General features: G+C 42.2%; 1 protein-coding gene across 1 annotated transcript in view; it reads left to right on the top strand.

The window, feature by feature from the left end:
• The window catches only part of IQCA1 (IQ motif containing with AAA domain 1), a 171,526-nt gene that overhangs the window by 98,290 nt on the left and 50,949 nt on the right, over nucleotides 1-22,287 (top strand). Inside the window, exons 11-12 of the mRNA XM_052637841.1 lie at nucleotides 16,595-16,653; nucleotides 20,053-20,135. Coding sequence (XP_052493801.1) covers nucleotides 16,595-16,653; nucleotides 20,053-20,135 — 142 coding nt within the window. The remainder of the gene's footprint in view (nucleotides 1-16,594; nucleotides 16,654-20,052; nucleotides 20,136-22,287) is intronic.

Below are 22,287 nucleotides of genomic sequence, written 5' to 3'. Positions count from 1 at the left end.
GAATGGACAACCTTCAAGATCAGAAAGGAGAAAAGGGACTCAGAGGGATACAATTTGGCTGTGTTATTCCAGCTTTATCTGGAGAAAGTGATTTGATCAGAGATTATACAGCCACCTGAGCACCCCTCTTGAAATACAGATATGACCTTAGTTCTCCATACTGAAACCCTTCAATGGACACCCTAGTTCCCACAAGGATAAAGGTGACAATCTTCTGCCAGGCTTACAAAGCCATGCTTGACCTGGGAAGGGTTCTCCTCTTCAGGCCCATCACCCACTTCTCCCTCCCTGGCTGCACTCCAGCACCCTGAGCTTCCTCTTTGTCCATCAGACACACTGTGCTCCCTCCCACCACAGGGCCTTTGCACATGCTGCTCTCTCTCAGGAACTGTGTTTGCTCCCACACCCTCAGTCCTGAGTGTAGTTAAACCCCTACTCATCACTGGGGTCAGTCCAAGTCCTTTTTCCTCAAGAAAACCTTCTGGGACCTCTGAGTAATTCTGGTTGCTCTGTGTGCACTTGACCCTGCGCTACAGTGGCTTCCTGGTGCTTTGTCACGGCTTCCATGTCATATTTACTGGCATGCGGTCCCATCACTCCATGGGAAATAGATGGGGAAACAGTGGAAACAGTGTCAGACTTTATTTCTGGGGGCTCCAAAATCACTGCAGATGGTGATTGCAGCCATGAAATTAAAAGACGCTTACTCCTTGGAAGAAAAGTTATGACCAACCTAGACAGCATATTCAAAAGCAGAGACATTACTTTGCCGACTAAGATCTGTCTAGTCAAGGCTATGGTTTTTCCTGTGGTCATGTAAGGATGTGGGAGTTGGACTGTGAAGAAGGCTGAGCGCCGAAGAATTGATGCTTTTGAACTGTGGTGTTGGAGAAGACTCTTGAGAGTCCCTTGGACTGCAAGAAGATCCAACCAGTCCATTCTGAAGGAGATCAACCCTGGGATTTCTTTGGAAGGAATGATGCTAAAGCTGAAACTCCCGTACTTTGTCCACCTCATGCAAAGAGTTGACTCATTGGAGAAGACTTTGATGCTGGGAGGGATTGAGAGCAGGAGGAGAAGGGGATGACTGAGCATGAGACGGCTGGATGGCATCACTGACTTGATGGATGCAGCTCTGAGTGAACTCCGGGAGTTGGTGATGGACAGGGAAGCCTGGCGTGCTGCGATTCATGGGGTGGCAAAGAGTCGGACACAACTGAGCGACTGAACTGAACTGAACTGAACTGAAGATCTTTTTGTTAGTATCTGCCTTCCCATATCTACTGAAGTGCAGAGACTGTGACTGTCTTTGCTGCTCACTATTATAACCGTTTCTGGCACATAGCAAGTCCTCAGCACATATTATTGAGTGAGTTAATTCATCAAATCTAGATCCTATGCAGATTGACCCCTCTCAGCTAGATCAGTGCCTTAGTCATGGCATTGGTGAAAATTCAGAGCATCCAGGCACCTTCTTTGCTATTCCATACTCAACAAGCAACCACCCTGTGAGTTACTGTGGTTTTGTGTTTATTTTGTAACAAGAGAGAAAGCTATAGCATATTTCTCTCAGCAATTATACTTCACTGTGCAGTTTAATCTACTTAGCTTACAGTTTTGTCCACCTTCTCTTGTGATTTGAGATCCAAAAGCTGATATTGAGAGACAGATCATCTTTACTAATTATTTCTTTCAGTAGTATTTATTGAGCACTGTATGCCAACTGCAGTTCAAGGCATTTGAGGTATACAAGATAATGAGACAGACAAAGAGTCTGTACTGGCAGAAACAAGTTTCCAGATACACAGGACTGTCAGTCAACCCTGGAAGGGCGGTGCCCCCATTATGACATCACTGCCATAGCAAGAGCATCCGTGGCAGGCGCTCTCTGGGGAGATGGCCCGCTGTGGTCTTGCCGTGGTTTCCTCATCCTGCCCTGGAGTAACCTGGAGCGCATGTGGCCCCCAGCTTTGACCATGGCCAGTGTGGGCAGATAGAAATTTAGAATCGTCTTTTTAAAGAAACAAATGAACGTTCTACAACTGAAAAATATGGTATCCAAAAGCAAGGAGTCTTCTACCTGGTTTAACAACAGTATGGACATAGTAAATGCAGGTTGACCTCAAAGACAAATCAATAGGAAATACAAACGGAAGTACAGGAAAAAATATATAAATAACAGAGAAGAAGGGAGATTTGAGGCATAGTCAAATGTTGTAACATATACGCAATTAGAATTTGCCCAAAAAAAGAAGGATGGAACAGAAGCAATAAATGAAAAAGTAATGTTTGTTAAATTTTCAAGTTCAGACGAAATACACAAAGCCATGAATTCAAGAGCTTCACTGAGGTTCAAGAAGAATGAGGTCCAGACACATCAGTCAAAATGCTGAAAGTCAAAAGGAAAGTCTTACTAGATTTTTTTTTTAAGCACATTTCCTTCAGGGTCATGAAAAAATAAGAAAGACTACTAAGTCTCTCAGCGGAAACTATGAAAGCCAGAAGGGATGGAATGGCATCCTGAAGGACTGGGGAAAAAATAACTACCAATCTAGAATTCATACCCAGTGAAAATATCCTTCAAAACTGAAAATAGAGATCTGAGAGGACTTATCAGCCACAGACCCACAATATGAAAACACTAAAGGGATGTTATTCTTCAGGCTGAAGGAGAGTTAGTTCAGGTGGGAGAACAGATTGCAGAGAGATAAAGGGAATTCTCAGCTCTGAGAAACGGGAACATGGGGTAAATGTAAAAGGCTGAGGACTCCTCGAATAACCTGGCTTTTAAAGCAAGCGAGAGTAAGAGCCATGTGTGTCTGTACCATATATACAAACAACATGCAGAACAGCAGCAGAAGAAAGGGCAGATAGCAGTAAAAGGGCGTGTGGCATGATTGCATTTCTCAGGAAACCATGAAGGGCTAATTTAGGTAAATTATAATAAGCTAATGATGTGTTTTGTAATTTTTTAAAAATGATACTAAAATGTATAGCAAAAGAGGAATAGCAAAGATAAGTAGAGAAATTGATTGAAAAGGATACAGGAAGGAAAAATAGGAATAAAAAGAAAAGTACATTAATAAATAATAAAAGAAAGGAAATACAAATATGATAGAATTGAACTCAACCAAATCCATAATTACATGAAATGAAAACAGACTGAATGTTCTAATTAAAAGACAATTATTTCCATACTCAAAAAAAAAAACAAAAAAACTCTGTGCTGTTTATAAGAAGCACAGCTCAGTTCAGTTTAGTTCAGTTGCTTAGTTGTGTCTGACTCTTCATGACCCCATGGACTGCACCACGCCTGGCTTCCCTGTCCATCACCAACTCCTGGAGCTTGCTCAAACTTACGTCCATCAATTCAGTGATGCCATCCAACCATCTCATCCTCTGTCATCCCCTTCTCTTCCTGCCTTCAATCTTTCCCAGCATCAGGGTCTTTTCTAATGAGTTGGCTCTTTGCATTAGAAGACTAAAGTATTGGAGTTTCAGCTTCAGCATCAGTCCTTCCAATGAATATTCAGGATTGATTTCCTTCAGGATTGACTGGTTTGATCTCCTTGCAGTCCAAGGGACTCTCAAGAGTCTTCTCCAACACCACAGTTCAGAATCATTTTGCCTTTTAATATTGTTCATGGGGTTTGAAAAAAGATACAAATAAACAAAGTGTACTCACACTTTGAACATTTAATTTTGGTTGGGGTATAACTGCTTAACAATGTTGTGGTAGTTTCAGGTGAACAGCAAGGGGACTCAGTCATACATATACATGTAACCACTCTCCCCCCAAACCCCCTTCCCATCCAGACTGACATATAACATTGAGTAGAGTTCCATGAAGAAGCATACTTTAAACGTAAAGAATAGGTATGTTGAAAATAAAAGAACAGTCAACTATAAACCATCAAAGCACTAACCAAAAGGTAGCTAGTGTAACTCAATATCAGACAAAGCAGACTTTAGGTAATAACCATCCTACACCATTCAAACATTGGAAACAGTGAGAGACTTTATTTTCTTGGGCTCTAAAATCACTACAGATGGTGACTGCAGTCATGAAATTAAAAGACACATGCTCCTTGGAAGAAAAGTTATGACAGACCTAGACAGCATATTAAAAAGCAGAGACATTACTTTACCAACAAAGGTCCATCTAGTCAAGGCTATGGTTTTTCCAGTAATCACGTATGGATGTGAGAATTAGACCATGAAGAAGGCTGAGCACCAAAGAATCGATGCTTTTGAATTGCGGTGTCAGAGAAGACACTTGAGCGTCCCTTGGACCACAAGATCAAACCAGTCAATCCCAAAGGAAATAAATCCTGAATATTCACTGGAAGGACTGATGCTGAAGATGAAACTCCAATACTTTGGCCACCTGATGCAAAGAACTGACTCCTTGGAAAAGACCCTGATGCTGGGAAAGATTGAAGGTGGGAGGAGAAGGGGGTGGCTGAGGATGAAATGCTTGGATGGCATCACCAATTCAATGGACATGAGTTTGAGCAAGCTGTGGGAGATGGTGAAGGACAGGGAAGCCGGGCATGCTGCAGTCGATGGGGTCACAAAGAGTTGGACCCAACTAAGCAACTGAACGACAACAACACGCTATTCAAACACCTCAAAAAAAAAAAAAAAAAAAAAAAAACAGGATCCCTGCTCCAGTACACAGCAGCAAAGCTGCATGAGGAGCCTACCCCGTGAAGACATGGGAGGCAACACAACATCCTCTCTGGAGTGGTGTGAGAGAAGACCAAAAAGTCACCACCCCTCCCTCCCTGCTGGGATGGATCAGAGGAAGCTAAGTGGACAGTCAGGACTTTCACCAGTTCCCAGTGGTAACAAGACTACCTTTACCTCAGTGTCATTGGAAGACCACACGGGGAGCCAGAGGTCTCGCTCCCCCACCCAGAAATAGAAGGAACTCCTCCCCACAGTGGAGTGAGGAATCTATCCTTCTACCTTCCTGACAGTAACCATACAACACATACACACAGTTACCCTGACAAAGTGATGTCAGAGTTTAAACAGAAGATTTAAATTCAGAGTCTCATAGCATAATGGGCTTCCCTGGTAGCTCAGTTGAAAAGGATCCACCTGCAATGTGGGAGACCTGGGTTCAGTCCCTGGGTTGGGAAGATCCCCTGGAGAAGGGAAAGGCTACCCACTCCAGTATTCTGGCCTGGAGAATTCCATGGATGGACTAAGTCCATGGGGTCGCAGAGAGTTGGACACAACTGAGTGACTTTCACTTCACTTCACAGCATAATACAAAAATGTTTAGGTTTCATTGAAAGTCACTCATTATACAAGAACCTGGAAGATCTCAAACTGAAGGAAAATAGATAGTAGATCCCAAGTCTGAAATGTCAGAGATGTCTGAATTATCTGACAAATATTTTAAGGTTGTCATGATTAAAATCTCTCAATGAGTAATTATGAAGCTACTATACACAGATTAAAAAAAAATAAAGCCTCAACAAAATAGTATATGATACAAAGAAGAAGCAAATAGATATTTTAGAACTGAAAAGTACAGTATCCAAATTACTGGTTGAGCTCAGCAGCAGAATAGAGGTGACAGTGGAAATAACCACTGAATTGGAAGATAGGACAATGGAAATTATCCAGTAAGAACAACAGAGAAAATCAACTGGAAAAAAGAAAAAAGCTAAACAGGGAATCAGGGACTGTGGGACTGGTAAAAAAACATCTTATTTATGTCATCAGAATCTCAGGAGAGAAGGAGGATGAAACTGAAAAACCATTTTGAGAAGTAATGATTGAAATCTTCCCAAATTTGATAAAGAGATATAAACCTGCAGATTTAAGAAGCTGAGTGAACCCCAAACAAAATGAATCCAAAGAAATCTGATCTGAGATATGTCATAATTAATCTTTTGAATACTGAAGACAAGAAGTCTGGAAAGCATCCAGGGAGAAGAAAAAGTGACCCTTTACCTATAGGGGAAAAAAACCCCTTAAATGACTGTGGATTGCTCCCAAGAAATTGAGAGCAGAGAAAGGATACAGCACTTTTTCAAGCACTGAAAGAATTTATACACCACCGGAATTTATGCCCAGCAAAAATAGTCTGCAACAGTGAAGAGGAGGGAATCAAGGTGAAGGAAAACTAAGATTTTTTCACCAGTAGAATCACCCTCGGAGAATTTCTAAAGGAACTTCTTCAAATGGAAAGGAAAACCTGGAGTACCAGAAGGCAAGAAAGAACTTGTAAGCAAAAGCATAGGTGAAAAGAATAGACTTTTCTGTCCTTTCTAAATTATGTTATTTGATTGAAGTAAAAATTATAACACTGTTTGCCATGGTTCTCAATGTATGCAGAGGAAATATTTTAAAATGCTGGGAAATGATGGGGGTATGAGCTAAAGGATATAAAGGGAATTACAGTTTTTCTGCTTCACTCAAAATATGACATAGATAGACTGGGATAGCTATACATACATAATGTAACACCCAGAGCAACTGCCAGAAAACTATCCAAAGAGATACACTTAAAGAACACCATCAAAGTGAAATCCTAAAAAGAAAAAATAAATGAAGTCAGTCACAGGATGACAGGAAAAAACAAAGAAACAAAAAATATAACAGAAAAAAATAAAATGGTAGACTGATGTCCTAACATATCAATAATTACATTAAATGTAAATAGTCTAAATATAATAATTAAAAGACAGAGATTAGCAAAGTGTGTTTAAAAATATGACCCAACTATATCTTCAGGAACCTCATTAGATATATTATGATATAAGCAGGTATAAGTAAAAGGATGGGAAAAATATACCATGCAAACAATCAAAAGAAAGCTATTATAATATCACATAAAGGAGATTTCAGAGCTGAGAAAATTGTCAAAGACCGGGAAGAACATTATATGTGGTAAAAGAGCCAATCCACAAAATACATAGTAATCCTAAATGTTCATACACCAAACAGCAGAACTACAAAACATAGGAAGCAAAATCCAATAGAACAAAAGGAAAAACAGAAAAATCTACAGTTACAACTGGAGACTCAACACATCATTCTCAAGAGCTGATAAAATACTAGGCAGAAAATCATTAGCAAGGATATTGAAGAACTCAACAACACCAGCCACAAACAGAATCTAGTTGACATTTATAGAGCACTCTACTCAACTTCCCTCGTGGCTCAGATAGTAAAGAATCTGCCTGGAGTGCAGAAGGCCTGAGTTTGGTCCCTGGGTTGGGAAGATCTCCTGCAGAAGGAAATGGCAACCCACTCCAGTATTCTTGCCTGGAGAATTCTGTGGACAGAGGAGCCCGGCAGGCTACATAAAGAGTCGGACACTATTGAGTTACTAACACCACCCAACAAAGAGAAGGCATATTCTTTTCAAGTGGCCACAGAACATATTCCAAGGTGGACCATATTTTGTGCCATGGAACATATCTCAATAGATTGAAAAGAATTGAAATTATGAAGAGTGTCTTCCCCTACCACAGTGGACTCAAAACTAGAAACCAGGAACAGGACAGTAACAAGAAAATGTCCAGGCACAGGGAAACTAAACAGCATGCTTCTAATTCATAGGACAAAGAAAAACAATAGAAATAAAAACATGTAACAAAAATGTGAGATATAAAAATACCTGGGATGCAAGCAAAGCAGCCCTGAGAGGGAAGTTTATAGCCTTAAACACATACACAGGGGCTTCCCTGATGGTTCAGTAGATAAAGAATCCCTGGCAACTGAGCAAGTCGGTCACCCTAGGCCCTCAGCACTTTTGCCATCGTGGGCCCCTTCCTGGGTGAAAAAAATACCAAAAAGATTACATGACTGGATTGCTATAAAGACAAGTATATACCAATAGGGTCTTTGCAGTGGCAAAGAATCCACCTTCCAGTGCCAGAGACACAGGGACACGCGTTTGATCCCTATGTCAGGAAGATCTCCTGGAGAAGGAAATGGCAACCCACGCCAGTATTCTTGCCTGGAGAATCCCATGGATAGAGGAGCCTGGCAGGTTACAGTCCATGGAGTCACAAAGAATCAAGCAAGACTGAGCGACTGAGTACAAACAGACACACTAGAAAAAAGGAGGAAAAAGCTCAAATTCATCAGCCAAGTTCCCACCTTCAGAAGCTAGAAAAAGAGAAAAAAAAGTGAGCAGAAAGAAGAAAATAAAGATCAGAAATCAGTGAAATTGAAAACAGAAAAACAGTATAGAAAGTAAATAAAACAGAGCTGAGTTTTTGAAAATTATCAGTAATTGACAAACCTCTGGTAAGACTAACGAAGAAAAAACAAGTCACAGATTACCAACATCAGGAATGAAGCGGGGGTTGCCACCACTGACTGCAGACATAAAAAGAATAATTTAATAAAGGATTCTGTAAACAACTCCACACACATAATTTGACAACTTAGCATACGATGGACCCACTTTCCCTAAAAATACAAACTGCCACAACTCATTTGATAGGAAACAGATAAATTGACTAGCTCTACAACCATACAGAAGTTGAATTGTAATTAAAACAATTCCCCACGTAGAATCTCTGGGGCCAGATGATTTACTGGAGAATTCTACCAAATGTTCAAAGGTAGATTAACTCCAGTTCTACACAGTCATGTCCAGAAAACAGAGGAAGAAGGAACACTTCCCAACTCATTTCATAACAAGCTAGTATTCCCCTTAAATGAAAACCAGACTAAGACAGAACCAAAAAAAGAAAGCTGTAAGCCTGTATCCCTTGTGAATATAGATGCAAAATTCCTTAGCAAAATATTATGAAATAGAATAAAACAATAAAGAGAATTATAAACCATGACCAAATGGAGTTTATTCCAAGAATGCAAGCCTCGTTCAATATTTGAAAATCAGTAATGGAATGAACTATATTAATGGGCTAAAGAAGAAAAAAATCACACGATCATATCAGTTGATACAGAAAAAGCATTTGACACAATTTAACACTCACTCATAATAAGTTCCTCAGAGAAACTGGGATAGAGAACTTCCATAAGGTGAAAAATTAACAAAAACACCCACAGCTAACTTTTTACTTACCAGTGAAAGAGTAAATGTCTTTTTCCTAAGACTGGGAGCAAAGCCGGTGTGTCCACTCAGTACACTTTCATGAACATAGTGCAAGACATTTTAGCCAGTGCAGTAGGACAAGAGAAGGAAATCAAAGAAACAGTCCTTATTTGTAGATGACATGAATGGCTATTTAGAAAACCCCAGGGGCTTTCAAAAGTCCTAGAAATAAAAAAGTGCATTCAGCAACGTCTTAGGATACAAGGGGAACATATAAAAATCAGTCATGTTTCTATCTACTAGCACTGAACAGGTAGACACCAGGATTAAAAATATATCACTTAAAATCACTCAGAAATGAAATACCTAGGTGTAAAGCTAACAAAACATGTCTAGGACTTGTATGCTAAAAGAACACCATGCTGACGAAAGAAATCAAAGACCCAAATAGACAGACATACTATGCACATGGATTGGAAGACCAATGTTGTAAAGATGTCAATTCTTTCCACATCAGTATACTAGATTAATCCAATTCTTATTGAAATCCCAGAAAGATAGTTATAAACATAGATAGAGTATCTTAAAATATATATGGAAAGACAGTGAATCTAGAATAGCTAAGATGATTTCTAAAAAAGAGCAATAAAATAAAAAGAATCCATGCATGTGATTTCAAGGCTTATTATACAGCCATGTTAATCAAGACTGTTTGCTGTTGGTAGAGGGTTAAACCACAAAGCAGTGAAACAGGACGGTTGAGGTATCAGTCAGTCAGTCAGTTCAGTTGCTCAGTCGTGTCCGACTCTTTGCGACCCCATGAATCGCAGCATGCCAGGCCTCCCTGTCCATCACCAACTCCCGGAGTTCACTCAAACTCACGTCCATCGTGTCAGTGATGCCATCCAGCCATCTCATCCTCTGTCATCCCCTTCTCCTCCTGCCCCCAATCCCTCCCAGCATCAGAGTCTTTTCCAATGAGTCAGCTCTTCACATGAGGTAGCCAGAGTACTGGAGTTTCAGCTTCAGCATCATTCCCTCCAAAGAAATCCCAGGGCTGATCTCGTTCAGAATGGACTGGTTGGCTCTCCTTGCAGTCCAAGGGATTCTCAAGAGTCTTCTCCAACACCACAGTTCGAAAGCATCAACTCTTCGGTGCTCAGCCTTCAACAGTCCAACTCCCACATCCATACATGACCACAGGAAAAACCATACCCTTGACTAGATGGACCTTAGTGGGCAAAGTAATGTCTCTGCTTTTGAGTATGCTATCTAGGTTGGTCATAACTTTTCTTCCAAGGAGTAAGCATCTTTTAATTTCATGGCTGCAGTCACCATCTGCAGTGATTTTGGAGCCCAAAAAGATAAAGTCTGACACTGTTTCCACTGTTTCTCCATCTATTTGCCATGAAGTGATGGGACCGGATGCCATGATCTTCGTTTTGAGGTATAGACGTGCACAAATAAACCTGACTGATTTTTGACAAAGATGCGAATGTAATTCAAGCAGAAAGGATAACCTTTTCAATAAATGGTGCCAGAGCAGGTGAACACCCACAAATTAAAAAAAGAAGAAAAAAAACCTTAAGTCCTACATATTGTACAAAAATTAACTCAAAATGGATCATGGACTTAGATGTAAAATGTAAAACTTTAACTTTTAAAAATATATAGGGGAATATACACAATGGAATATTACTCAGCCATAAAAAGGAACACATCTGAGTCGGTTCTAATGAAGTGGATGAACCTAGAACCTATTATACAGAGTGAAGTAAGTCAGAAAGAGAAAGATAAATGTTGTATTCTAACACATATATACGGAATCTAGAAAAATGGTACCAAAGAATTTATTTGCAGGGCAGCAATGGAGAAACAGACATAGAGAATAGACTTTGGACATGGGGAGAGGGGAGGAGAGGGTGAGATGTATGGAGAGAGTAACATGGAAACTTACACTACCATATGTAAAATAGATAGCCCATGGGAATTTGCTGTATGGCTCAGGAAACTCAGACAGGGGCTCTGTATCAACCTAGAGGGGTGGGATGGGGAGGGAGATGGGAGGGAGTTTCTAAAGAGAGGGGATGTATGTATACCTATGGCTGATTCATGTTGAAGTTTGACAGAAAACAACAAAATTCTGTAAAGCATTTATCCTTCAATTAATAAATAAATAAAATTTTTAAAAATGCATGGGAAAAAAAATACATAGGGGAAAATCTTTTGGATCTAAGGTTAGCAAAGCCTTCTTAGAATTAGCACTGAAAGCACAAATCCATTAAAGGAAAATTAGGATTTCATCAAAATTAAGCATATTTGTGAAAGAGCCTGTTAGGGGGGTAAAAAGGCAAGCCACAGATTTGGAGAAAGTATTCACAAACCATGTATCTAATGAAGATCTAGTATGTAGAACGTTAAAAGGACACTCAAAACTCAACACTTAAAAAAGAAAACAATCCGATTATGATATGGACAGAGGGCATGAACTGATGTTTCACCAAAGTGGACATACAGAGGGGAAATGGGCACAGAAAGGATGCCTGTCATGAGCCATTAGAAAAAAGCAAACGAAAACCACAAAGAAAGCACCCCATACCCATGAGGATAAAATACCCATGAAATACCCATACCCTTGAGGCTGAAATAAAAGCATTGGCAACATCAGCTGCTTAAAAGGACAAGGACAAACCATTGTCACTTTTCTATGATTGGTGGGAATGTAAAATGGTGTGATCAGCACATGAACTTTGGCATTGCTTAAAACACCAAACACGTCACCACGTGTATGTATGTTCAGTAGGCAAGTTGTGTCCGACTCTTTGCAACCCCATGGACTGTAGCCTGCCTCTGCCCATGGAATTTTCCAGGCAAGAATACTCGAGTGGGTAGCCATTTCCTTCTCCAGGGATATTCCAGACCCAGGGATCAAACCTGCACAGGAGAATTCCTGTGTCTCCCGTGTTGGCTGGTGGATTCTTTACCACCTGGGAAGCCCACAGCAACTGCCACACAACCCAGCAGTTGCACTCATTAGCATTTATCCCAAATAAATGAAGGCTTACACACACACACACACACACACACACACACACAGTGTACCGTAATCAGTTCATAATAGCCCCAAACTAGAAACAACAATTGAAAGAAGAGTGAACTATTCATGCGTACAATAACCTGGGGACATTTCCTGAGAATTTTGATGAGGAACCTGGAATGTAAGGTCCATGAATCAAGCCAAATTGGAAGTGGTCAAACAGGAGATGGCAAGAGTGAATGTTGACATTCTAGGAATCAGCAAACTAAAATGGATTGGAATGGATGAATTTAACTCAGATGACCATTATATCTACTACTGCAGGCAGGAATCCCTCAGAAGAAATGGGAGTAGCCATCATGGTCAACAAAAGAGTCCAAAATGCAGTACTTGGATACAATCTCAAAAACAACAAAATGATCTCTGTTCGTTTCCAAGGCAAACCATTCAGTATCACAGTAATCCTAGTCTATGCCCCAACCAGTAATGCTGAAAAAGCTGAAGTTGAATGGTTCTATGAAGACCTACAAGACCTCTTAGAACTAACACCCAAAAAAGATGTTCTTTTCATTATAGGGGACTGGAATGCAAAAGTAAGAACTCAAGAAACACCTGGAGTAACAGGCAAATTTGGCCTTGGAATACGGAATAAGCAGGGCAAAAGCTAATAAGAGTTTTGCCAAGAGAATGCACTGGTCATAGCAAACACCCTTTTCCAACAACACAAGAAAAGACTGTACACATGGACATCACCAGATGGTCAACACCGAAATCAGATTGATTATATTCTTTGCAGCCAAAGATGGAGAAGCTCTATACAGTCAACAAAAACAAGACCAGGAGCTGGCTGTGGCTCAGATCATGAGCTCCTTATTGCCAAATTCAGTCTTAAATTGAAGAAAGTAGGGAAAACCACTAGACCATTCAGGTATGACCTAAATCAATGATTATACAATGGAAGTGAGAAATAGATTTAAGGGCCTAGATCTGATAGATAGAGTGCCTGATGAACTATGGATGGAGGTTTCTGACATTGTACAGGAGACAGGGATCAAGACCATCCCCATGGAAAAGAAATGCAAAAAAGCAAAATGGCTGTCTGGGGAGGCCTTACAAATAGCTGTGAAAAGAAGAGAAATGAAAAGCAAAGGAGAAAAGGAAAGATATAAGCATCTGAATGCAGAGTTCCAAAGAAGAGCAAGAAGAGATAAGAAAACCTGCCTCAGTGATCAATGCAAAGAAATAGAGGAAAACAACAGAATGGGAAAGACTAGAGATCTCTTCAAGAAAATTAGAGATACCAAGGGAACATTTCATGCAAAGATGGGCTCAATAAAGGACAGAAATGGTATGGACCTAACAGAAGCAGAAGATATGAAGAAGAGGTGGCAAGAATACACAGAAGAACTGTACAAAAAAGATCTTCACATCCAAGATAATCACAATGGTGTGATCACTCATCTAGAGCCAGACATCCTGGAATGTGAAGTCAAGTGGGGCTTGGGAGGCATCACTATGAACAAAGCTAGTGGAGGTGATGGAATTCCAGTTGAGCTATTTCAAATCCTGAAAGATGATGCTGTGAAAGTGCTGCACTCAATATGCCAGCCAATTTGGAAAACTCAGCAATGGCCACAGGACTGGAAAAGGTCAGTTTTCATTTCAATCCTTAAGAAATCCATATGCAGGTCAGGAAGCAACAGTTAGAACTGAACATGGAACAACAGACTGGTTCCAAATAGGAAAAGGAGTACGTCAAGTCTGTATACTGTCACCCTGATTATTTAACTTCTATGCAGAGTATATCATGAGAAACGCTGGACTGGAAGAAGCACAAGCTGGAATCAAGATTGCCAGGAAAAACATCAATAACCTCACATATGCAGATGATACCACCCTTATGGCAGAAAGTGAAGAGGAACTAAAAAGCCTCTTGATGAAAGTGCAAGAGGAGAGTGAAGAAGTTGGCTTAAAGCTCAACATTGAGAAAACGAAGATCATGGCATCCAGTCCCATCACTTCATGGGAAATAGATGGGGAGACAGTGGAAACAGTGTCAGACTTTATTTTTTTTGGCTCCAAAATCACTGCAGATGGTGATTGCAGCCATGAAATTAAAAGACACTTACTCCTTGGAAGGAAAATTATGACCAACGTAGCTAGCATATTCAAAAGCAGAGACATTACTTTGCCAACAAACTCCATCTAGTCAAGGCTATGGTTTTTCCCGTGATCATGTATGGATGTGAAAGTTGAACTGTGAAGAAGGCTGAGCACCGAAGAATTGATGCTTTTGAACTGTGGTGTTGGAGAAGACTCTTGAGAGTCCCTTGGACTGCAAGGAGATCCAACCAGTCCATTCTCAAGGAGATCAGCCCTGGGATTTCTTTGGAAGGAATGATTCTAAAGCTGAAACTCCAGTACTTTGGCCACCTGATGCGAAGAGTTGACTCACTGGAAAATACTCGGATGCTGGGAGGGATTGGGGGCAGGAGGAGAAGGGGACGACAGAGGATGAGATGGCTAGATGGCATCACCGACTCGATGGACGTGAGTCTGAGTGAACTCCGGGAGTTGGTGATGGACAGGGAGGCCTGGCGTGCTGCGATTCATGGGGTTGCAAAGAGTCGGACACGAATGAGCGACTGAACTGAACTGAACTGAACTGAACTGATGATGAGTTGAAAGCAAGAAACATACTCTAGGATTCTGTGATAGAACATTCCTGAAAGGACAAAAATTGTAGAAACAGAGAAGGAGTTAGAGGTTTCTAGTAAAGCTGGGGTGGCCGAGGGGGCAACTTGAAGGATCCTTATGGTGATAGGAAACATTCTTGACTGTATGTGCATCAGTTCAATATCTTGGTTTTGACCTTGAGGGAAAGTGCTGCAAGTTGTTACCACTGGGAGAAACACTCTGAAGTTTACATCTCTCTGTATCAATTCTTGGAACTGCATGTGAATCTAACATCATCCCAAAATAAAAAATTTCAACTTTTAACATACTGAAAAACATGAAGTATAGCTATCTACAGCCACCTACCTGAATGCTGTAATCGTAATACTGATTGGAGGAAGCCAGACACTAAAGAGTCTATATTGTAAGACTCCATGTCCAAGAACAGGTGATGTGAGTCCACAGAGAAGTCACAGGAATGGTTACCTAAAGGCTGGAAAACCACGTGAGAAGAGAGTTCGGGAATGACGAAAATATGTTCTGAATTTTAAACTGGGTGGTGGTGATGTGGTCCTATGTAAAAATTAAATGTGAAAAGTTTATCAACCACATGTGATTACATAAATTATGATGTAATAAAAATAATAAAGCATGGATGAATGGGAAATGGACGTGGAAGAGTGGAAGAGGACAGAGTGCATATTGGGGCTTCCCTGGAGGTTCAGAGGTTAAAGCGTTTGCCTGCAATGCAGGAGACCTGGGTTCGATCCCTGGGTCGGGAAGATCGCCTGGAGAAGGAAATGACAACCCACTCCAGTATTCTTGCGTGGAGAATCCCATGGACGGAGGAGTCTGGTGGGCTGCCGTCTGTGGGGTCGCACAGTGTCAGACACGACTGAAGCGACTTAGCAGCAGCAGCAGCAGCAGCACAAAGAGAAAAAAGAAGGACCTGTATGTGAAATAAATCACCAGTCCAAGTTCGATACATCAAACAGGGCGCTCGAAGCCCGTGCACTGGGACAACACAGAGGGAGGGGATGGGGAGGGAGGTGGGAGGGGCTTCAGGATGGGGGCACATGGACACCCCTGGCTGATTCATGTCGGCCGGTCGGTTCAGTCGCTCAGTGGTGTCTGGCTCTTTGCAACCCCGTGGACCGCACATGCCATCTCGATGTATGGCAAAAACCACCACAACATTGTAAAGCAATTAGCCTCCAATTAAAATAAATTAATTAATTTTTAATAAAAAGAAGGACCCAAAGGGAATCCTGTGTAACAGGGAACACGAGTCACCCAAGGAGCATGAGATGCAGCAAAGAAAGATAGGGGTCAGGCTGGGGAACTTGAACTTTATCCTGTGGGCAGTGGGGAGGTATTTGAGACAGAAGAGTTCAGTGATCAGCTCTGCTCCAAGGGACCACATCCCAGCACCGCCCGGCAGCCATCACAAGGAGCTGAGTGCAGAGCCCTTGGGAAACCAGAGGCCACCTGGCATTTCTGGCTCTAGGTTTGGGGCCGGATGCTGAGAGGCGATCAGAACCAAGGACAAGCACAGCTGATGGTGCACAGGGCGCTCTCATCCTTCGTCGTCAGCATCCCAGGACCCAGAAGATGACCCAGGGTGCCCGGGGCCTGTTGGGAGCTCAGGGTCTGTGCGGGTGTCAGGGTGGCCGCCTCCCCTGCCGCTCCCTGTGGCGTGAAGTCTCACTGCTCCAGACCCAGGTGGCACGGTTGACTTTACCATGCCCCACCCCGCAAACGAGCCTCCTCAGCTCATTTCTAGAGCTCATTTTTTCTTTGTTTTTACTAAATGGTTGGGGTTTTTTTCTTCTTCCATTTTCTTCCAGAAAAATAAAAAGAAGAAAGGCAGAAAAGGGAAGAAGGATAAAGACCTGACTGTGGACAGGTGAGGGGTGCACCCTGGGGGCGGGCAACCCAGAGGAGAGCCCGGGACGTGGCTGGGTCTTCTCGGCCTGGCCTGGTAGAGGCACCGCCCGCCCCCTCCCCGCGCCCCCCCCCACCCCCGCTGGCTCTGTACCCACCACACCCTTCATCCTGGCAGAGCTGGTGGGCGAAGGCCCGGGACCACCTTGCAGTCCTGCACCCAGGCCAGCATCCTCAACTGGGGACATGCAGACTCGGCCCCGTCTCTTCTGAGGCTGTGTGACATTTTAAGCTTTAAAATTCTTGGGGTTCCGAAGAAGTTTATTAAGAAATAGTATCCTGCTATAGCTTCTGAGGGAATTCTGAGACTTGAGGGCAGGCACAGTTCTTATTCCCTGCCCGTCTCTGGCTCTGGCCACTGGGGCCCTTTATAAATGCTCCTCGAAGCAAAGGATGAGGACTCATCACAAAGGGATGGTTCCATCTCCTTCAGCTTCGTTGGCTAAACTTTGGTATTAATGGATAATTGTAAAAGCTCACTTTAAGCTGAAATGGCCTTCAGTGCTTTAGCATTAGAAATAGTTAGGGCCCAGGTTTTCAAACATTTTCAAGGAGTTTAATTAAAATCCCCTCTAAGGAAATGGCAGAAATCATTTTGAATGCATATACCTTTCTTCCCCATGGGTTTATTAACAGGTGACAGGTGTGTTCCCTAGTTCCTCTTTGGACTTCCCAGGTGGCGCTCATGGTAAAGAACCTGCCTGCCGATGCAGGAGACACAGGAGATGCAGGTTCGATCCCTAGGTTGGGAAGACTCCCTGGAGGAGGAAATGGCAACCCACTCCAGTATTCTTGCCTGGAGAACCCAGTGGACAGAGGAGCCTGGTAGGTTACAGTCCACGGGGTTGCAAAGAGTCTGATGCAACTGAAGCAACTTAGCATGCATGCATGCTTGTTCCTGTCTGGGTGCAGTGATGCAGTCCCAAACTCTCCTTGAGAGAGGACCCATGAGAGAGGAAGCCAGCCTGGGATCATCCACGTGGAAAGTGGGAACCAGAGCACCCCAGAGCTCATGCATGCCCCGGGCCCCCAGCAGGAAGCCTCTGCAGTGTCGCCCAGCCTGGGTGTGGCCTTGGCTCTGGGGAGAGACAGCTTCCTTAGGATATCCCTGGAAGGAGGAGCTGCTGAGTTTCCACTGTTTGGGGAAAGGTTCAAGGTGAGGAGCGGTGGCTGACCGCTGCCCTGTCAGCATTCTGAGACACAGGCCCCCAGTTCCTGGGGAGGCACCGCCTACTGGTGACTGATACTGACGCCTCCTGGGGACACAGGGACATCACGGGCCCTGACCTGGAGGAGGGTGCAGCCCCTGCCTACACGTGGAGCCACCTGTCTTTAGTGACTCTCCCATGGCACTTCTCTCTCGTGTCCTCCCATCAGTCTTTCTGAGAAGGTCCTGCTAAGTGTCTTATTGGATAACCACCCAGAGCTCACCTCGAATCTGCCAGTACGAGCCGACTGCTAAGTTGACATTGTCCACTCACGTTTAAAGAACCGCGCGACTGAGTGCGGCTCTGCCTTAAGCACACAGGGCTCACGCGTGCAGCTCGTGGACCATGTCTGTTAGACGATGAATGTGCTCTTGGCATATGTTTCTTTACAGTTGAACTGTCATAAATGGGCCACAAGCAATTCTCTAGTGAAATGAAGACCATTTTATGGTCTTTAAAAGTATTTTGTTCACTTTTATGCCCAAAAGTACAGAAATACCTAGTCATCTCATTCCTGGAAGACTTTTTATTTTTCGAAAGCTTAATGACTTTAAGACTTAATGACTGTTGCTCATTAAGTAGGATTCAGTTAGTGGGCTAGTTCTCCACCAAAACTCTGTAAGACATAAACCTTAAATCAGCACTTTTACCACAGTTGATAAGATACATAGTTTTAGGCTTTTTTTATTCCATAGCAAGTGTTGATTTCATTGGAAAGATCCAAATAAAGGTTTGTGTTTCATGCTTCGTAAGATATTAGGTTTTAATTATTTTAGTGAATCTTCTTCAATTTTATGTTAATATTTTAGACATATGTTTGTATTAAACAAATATTCAAGTTCAGACACTGCAACTTTTACTTCCTTGATACAGGTGAGATACATCATCCCAAATTCCATGTACAATGAAAACTTGCTTACTTCTCAGCGGAGACCACACTATTTTAAATATGTTTGATAGAATAAAATTTCAGTCAACCAAAGGCTGGAGTCATTGAATTAACATCTATCCCAATAGTATTTGGCTTGAATCTCAGGGATGTACTTGAGTATTTTTTTTTTAATTTTAAACATTTTATTTTATATTGGAGTTCCAGTGCTGTGGTAGTTTCGGGTGAGCAATGAAGGGCCTTAGCCATACGTGTACAATATGTCCATTCTCCCCAGTCTGCTCTCCCAGCCAGGCTTTCACACAACACTGAGTTCCTTGTGCTCTACAGTAGGTCCTTGCTGGTTATCCATTTTGAATTGAGTCTTTTTTTAATCATACTAACTTGAATCATAGAACAAAGAACATTTTAGACATATCTACAGTTCTTCATTCTAATGAAAGACTAGGCTGAACCAAATCATAAGGCCCCTAGAAATGAAATGGGAAAAGACGAGACAGCTCAGAGGACCATACTGGACAGTATTTGAATGTGATTTACCGGAATTCCAGCAACCCGAGCCCCACTTAATTTCATTGGGAGTTTCATTCATTAAGAGGAATACGATCTTCATTTTTTTTCCCAATTAGTATAAATTGCCAGTGTGCTGGCTACATGCCCATGCCACCCCCCCTCCACTTAGAGAAGTGATTTTGTCATCTGTAAACAGCAGAAAAGAGCTTAACATGCTCCTAAAGAATTACTACACTCACGGCTTTTGACATTTTGTCTTTCACATTAAAATGATTTCCCTTATAAGCCTTTGTTCCTTATAGATATTTCTTTTAAACTATTATGCTATGGAGTTAAAAGGAAACATCAATTTCATGAAGGATTAATGATCTGCTACAGCTTGCAGATGCTAACTGAATATATAATTATGGGCCCGTTACATTACTATTATTGGGTAATTTCTAACTCGTATTTGTACCATTATCAAGAAAGGGCAGACTTCAAGAGTTATAGCTGGTCTCAGATGCCCAAAGATATAATTCTTATTAATAGGAAATATCAGATATACCCATGGATGAGTGAAAGTATTGTTTTTAAAAAGCCTAATTCATCCCCAAATTGTAAAAACAGTTCAAACATCAATTTATTTGTGTACATATGAAAGTACTTTGAATTAGATCTGGTTAAAGTTTGCTACATCTGTGAGGATTAACATGAACACCGCAGATTTGATGTGCTGGCTCACAGAATCGATGGTCTTCTTTTTCCCCAGGACCATTGAGTCTCTGTATAAGGAACTCGTGGAAGAAGGCTTACTGATCCAGGCACTGAAAGTCAACCTCTCAGATTACATTGGTAAAGTACACCAACAGTGATGCATGTGTGTGTCACACGCGTATGTCACCCCTTGGGGTTTAAGGACCCAACAGAGGGAGGTACGTTTCATCTGTGCTTTATCGCAAATCTGGCCCCTGGTGGCTTGTAGTAAATGTTTGTTGGATTGAATTGGTTTGAGCTCTTCCTGCGCTGGGATAGAGTAGGTTTGACTGTCTCCCTTAATGTAGGAGAAGCAGATTTCCAAACCTAGTAGCCGGGCCCCCTAGGGCATTCTTTCTGGCTGAAGCTGAGTTGGGGAAATGAAGAATTGTTCGTGCTGTCATGATTATCAAAATGCCCTAGAGCCAGCACCTGGTACTTCCAACACAGAGTCCTTTTAGGAGGAATTCCTTCCAGAATTCTGAAGAGGGGCCCCCGCGGGAGTAATAGGGAGGAATGCGCTCAGCCACTCAGTTGTGTCCAACTCTGCAAACTCCATGGACGGTAACCCACCAGCCTCCTCTGCCCATGGAATTTTCCAGGCAAGAATACTGGAGTGGGTTGCCATTTCCTACTCCAGGGGATCTTCCCAACCCAGGGATCGAACCCACGTCTCTTGCATCTCCTGAATCGGCAGGCAAGTTCTTTACCACTGAGCCACCTGGGAAGCCCCAGTTGAGAGGAATGAGGAGGGGACATTTACTGTCTCCGTCTTCAGCTGAATGATGTCTCTCTCTTAATGTTTAAAAAAACAGGCCCAAGGACCTAAAAATGTATTAAAGCTTAAAATCCTTCCTACCTCCTTCCACACTAATACAAACCTCATGTTCACTTTTGTGCGTCTACAATCAGCAAGGACATCCTCCCACAGAAACACAAAAAGATAATCACACTCAAAAATTTTTGTATCATACAGTTACCTAATATCTAGTTAGTAATCAGTTTTTCCCAACAGTCCTCGTTAGTCCTCTGTAACTGTCTTTCTCAATACAGAATACCGTCTGTGATCACGGAGGTGATGGCCATGTATCATTTTAGCCTTTTTCATTCCTTTGCATGTGTGCGTGATAAGTTGCTCTCCGTCATGTCCGACTCTTTGCAGCGCTATGGACTGCAGCCCGCCAGGTTCCTCTGTTCACGGGATTTTCCAGGCAAGAATACTGAAGAGGGTTGCCCTTTCCTTCTCCAGAGGATCTTCCTGACTCAGGGGTCGAACCCACGTCTCCTGCATTGGTAGGCAGACTCTTTAGAGCCACCAGGAAGCCCTTCATTCCTTTTGTGTGCACCAGTTTACAGGCGTTTTCAGTCCTTCCCAATGTTGACAGTTTTAAAGTGTCTGAGCTGTTTTACAGACTGTCTTTCAGCTGGGTTGGTTCGATGGTTTCCTCCTGACTTGATTCATGTTGAATGCTTTTTACAGGAAAAAAAAAAAATTGGCAATATTGTGTCTTTCTCAGCCTTTCATGCTGAAGGCATATGATGAAGCTCTGTCCCATCACTGGTGATGTAAAGTTTCATCCCTGATGAAGCTGCCCCAGATCCCTCCATTGTAAAGCATCGTTTTCCCCTTTATCATCGGTGATAATCTACGGGGGATCTTGGGGGCTCTGGAGATTCTGCTCCCAACCATATGAAAGGTTTTAGCATCCAATGATGCTCTCTGCCTGCACTGATGGTTGCTCTGGTGGTCGTGAAGTGGGCATGTTCTAGTTCTATCTCCTCTTCTTTATTTATTGGGTACCATTCTTCTGGAAAAATTTCCCTCCCACTTTCCTTTTAAAATTGTTGTGGTATCAGTGTGGACACATGGACTCTTTTTTCTGTTTTTAATTGTATTGTAATCCATATTCATGTGTTTCATTCATGTGTTCACAGTGACCCAGTTTTAGCCTGCAGGAGCAAAAAGGCTAACATTTCCCTTGGATCAAAAAATGATACTTTAATCCCTTTGAAATAGAGACACATTTCCTTCTTGGGCACTTGGAAGAACCTTCATTTTTCCTAATGTTATAAGATTTTACCAGGCTGTGTATTGAAATATGTTTTGGGTTTCTATTTATTTCTTGTTTCTTCTTCAAGAGCTATAGGGTTTCTTCCTGGATTGCCTTGACTATGTTCTGTTAATTCTGTTTATATGAAAAAATACCACTGCTAGCAGAAGTCTATCTCCTTACTTAAAGTTGAGATCTCT

The sequence above is a fragment of the Budorcas taxicolor genome, chromosome 3 (assembly GCF_023091745.1).
Source record: "Budorcas taxicolor isolate Tak-1 chromosome 3, Takin1.1, whole genome shotgun sequence".
In the NCBI taxonomy this organism is placed as follows: Eukaryota; Metazoa; Chordata; class Mammalia; order Artiodactyla; family Bovidae; genus Budorcas; species Budorcas taxicolor.
This window is presented reverse-complemented; position numbering and strand designations above follow the sequence as displayed.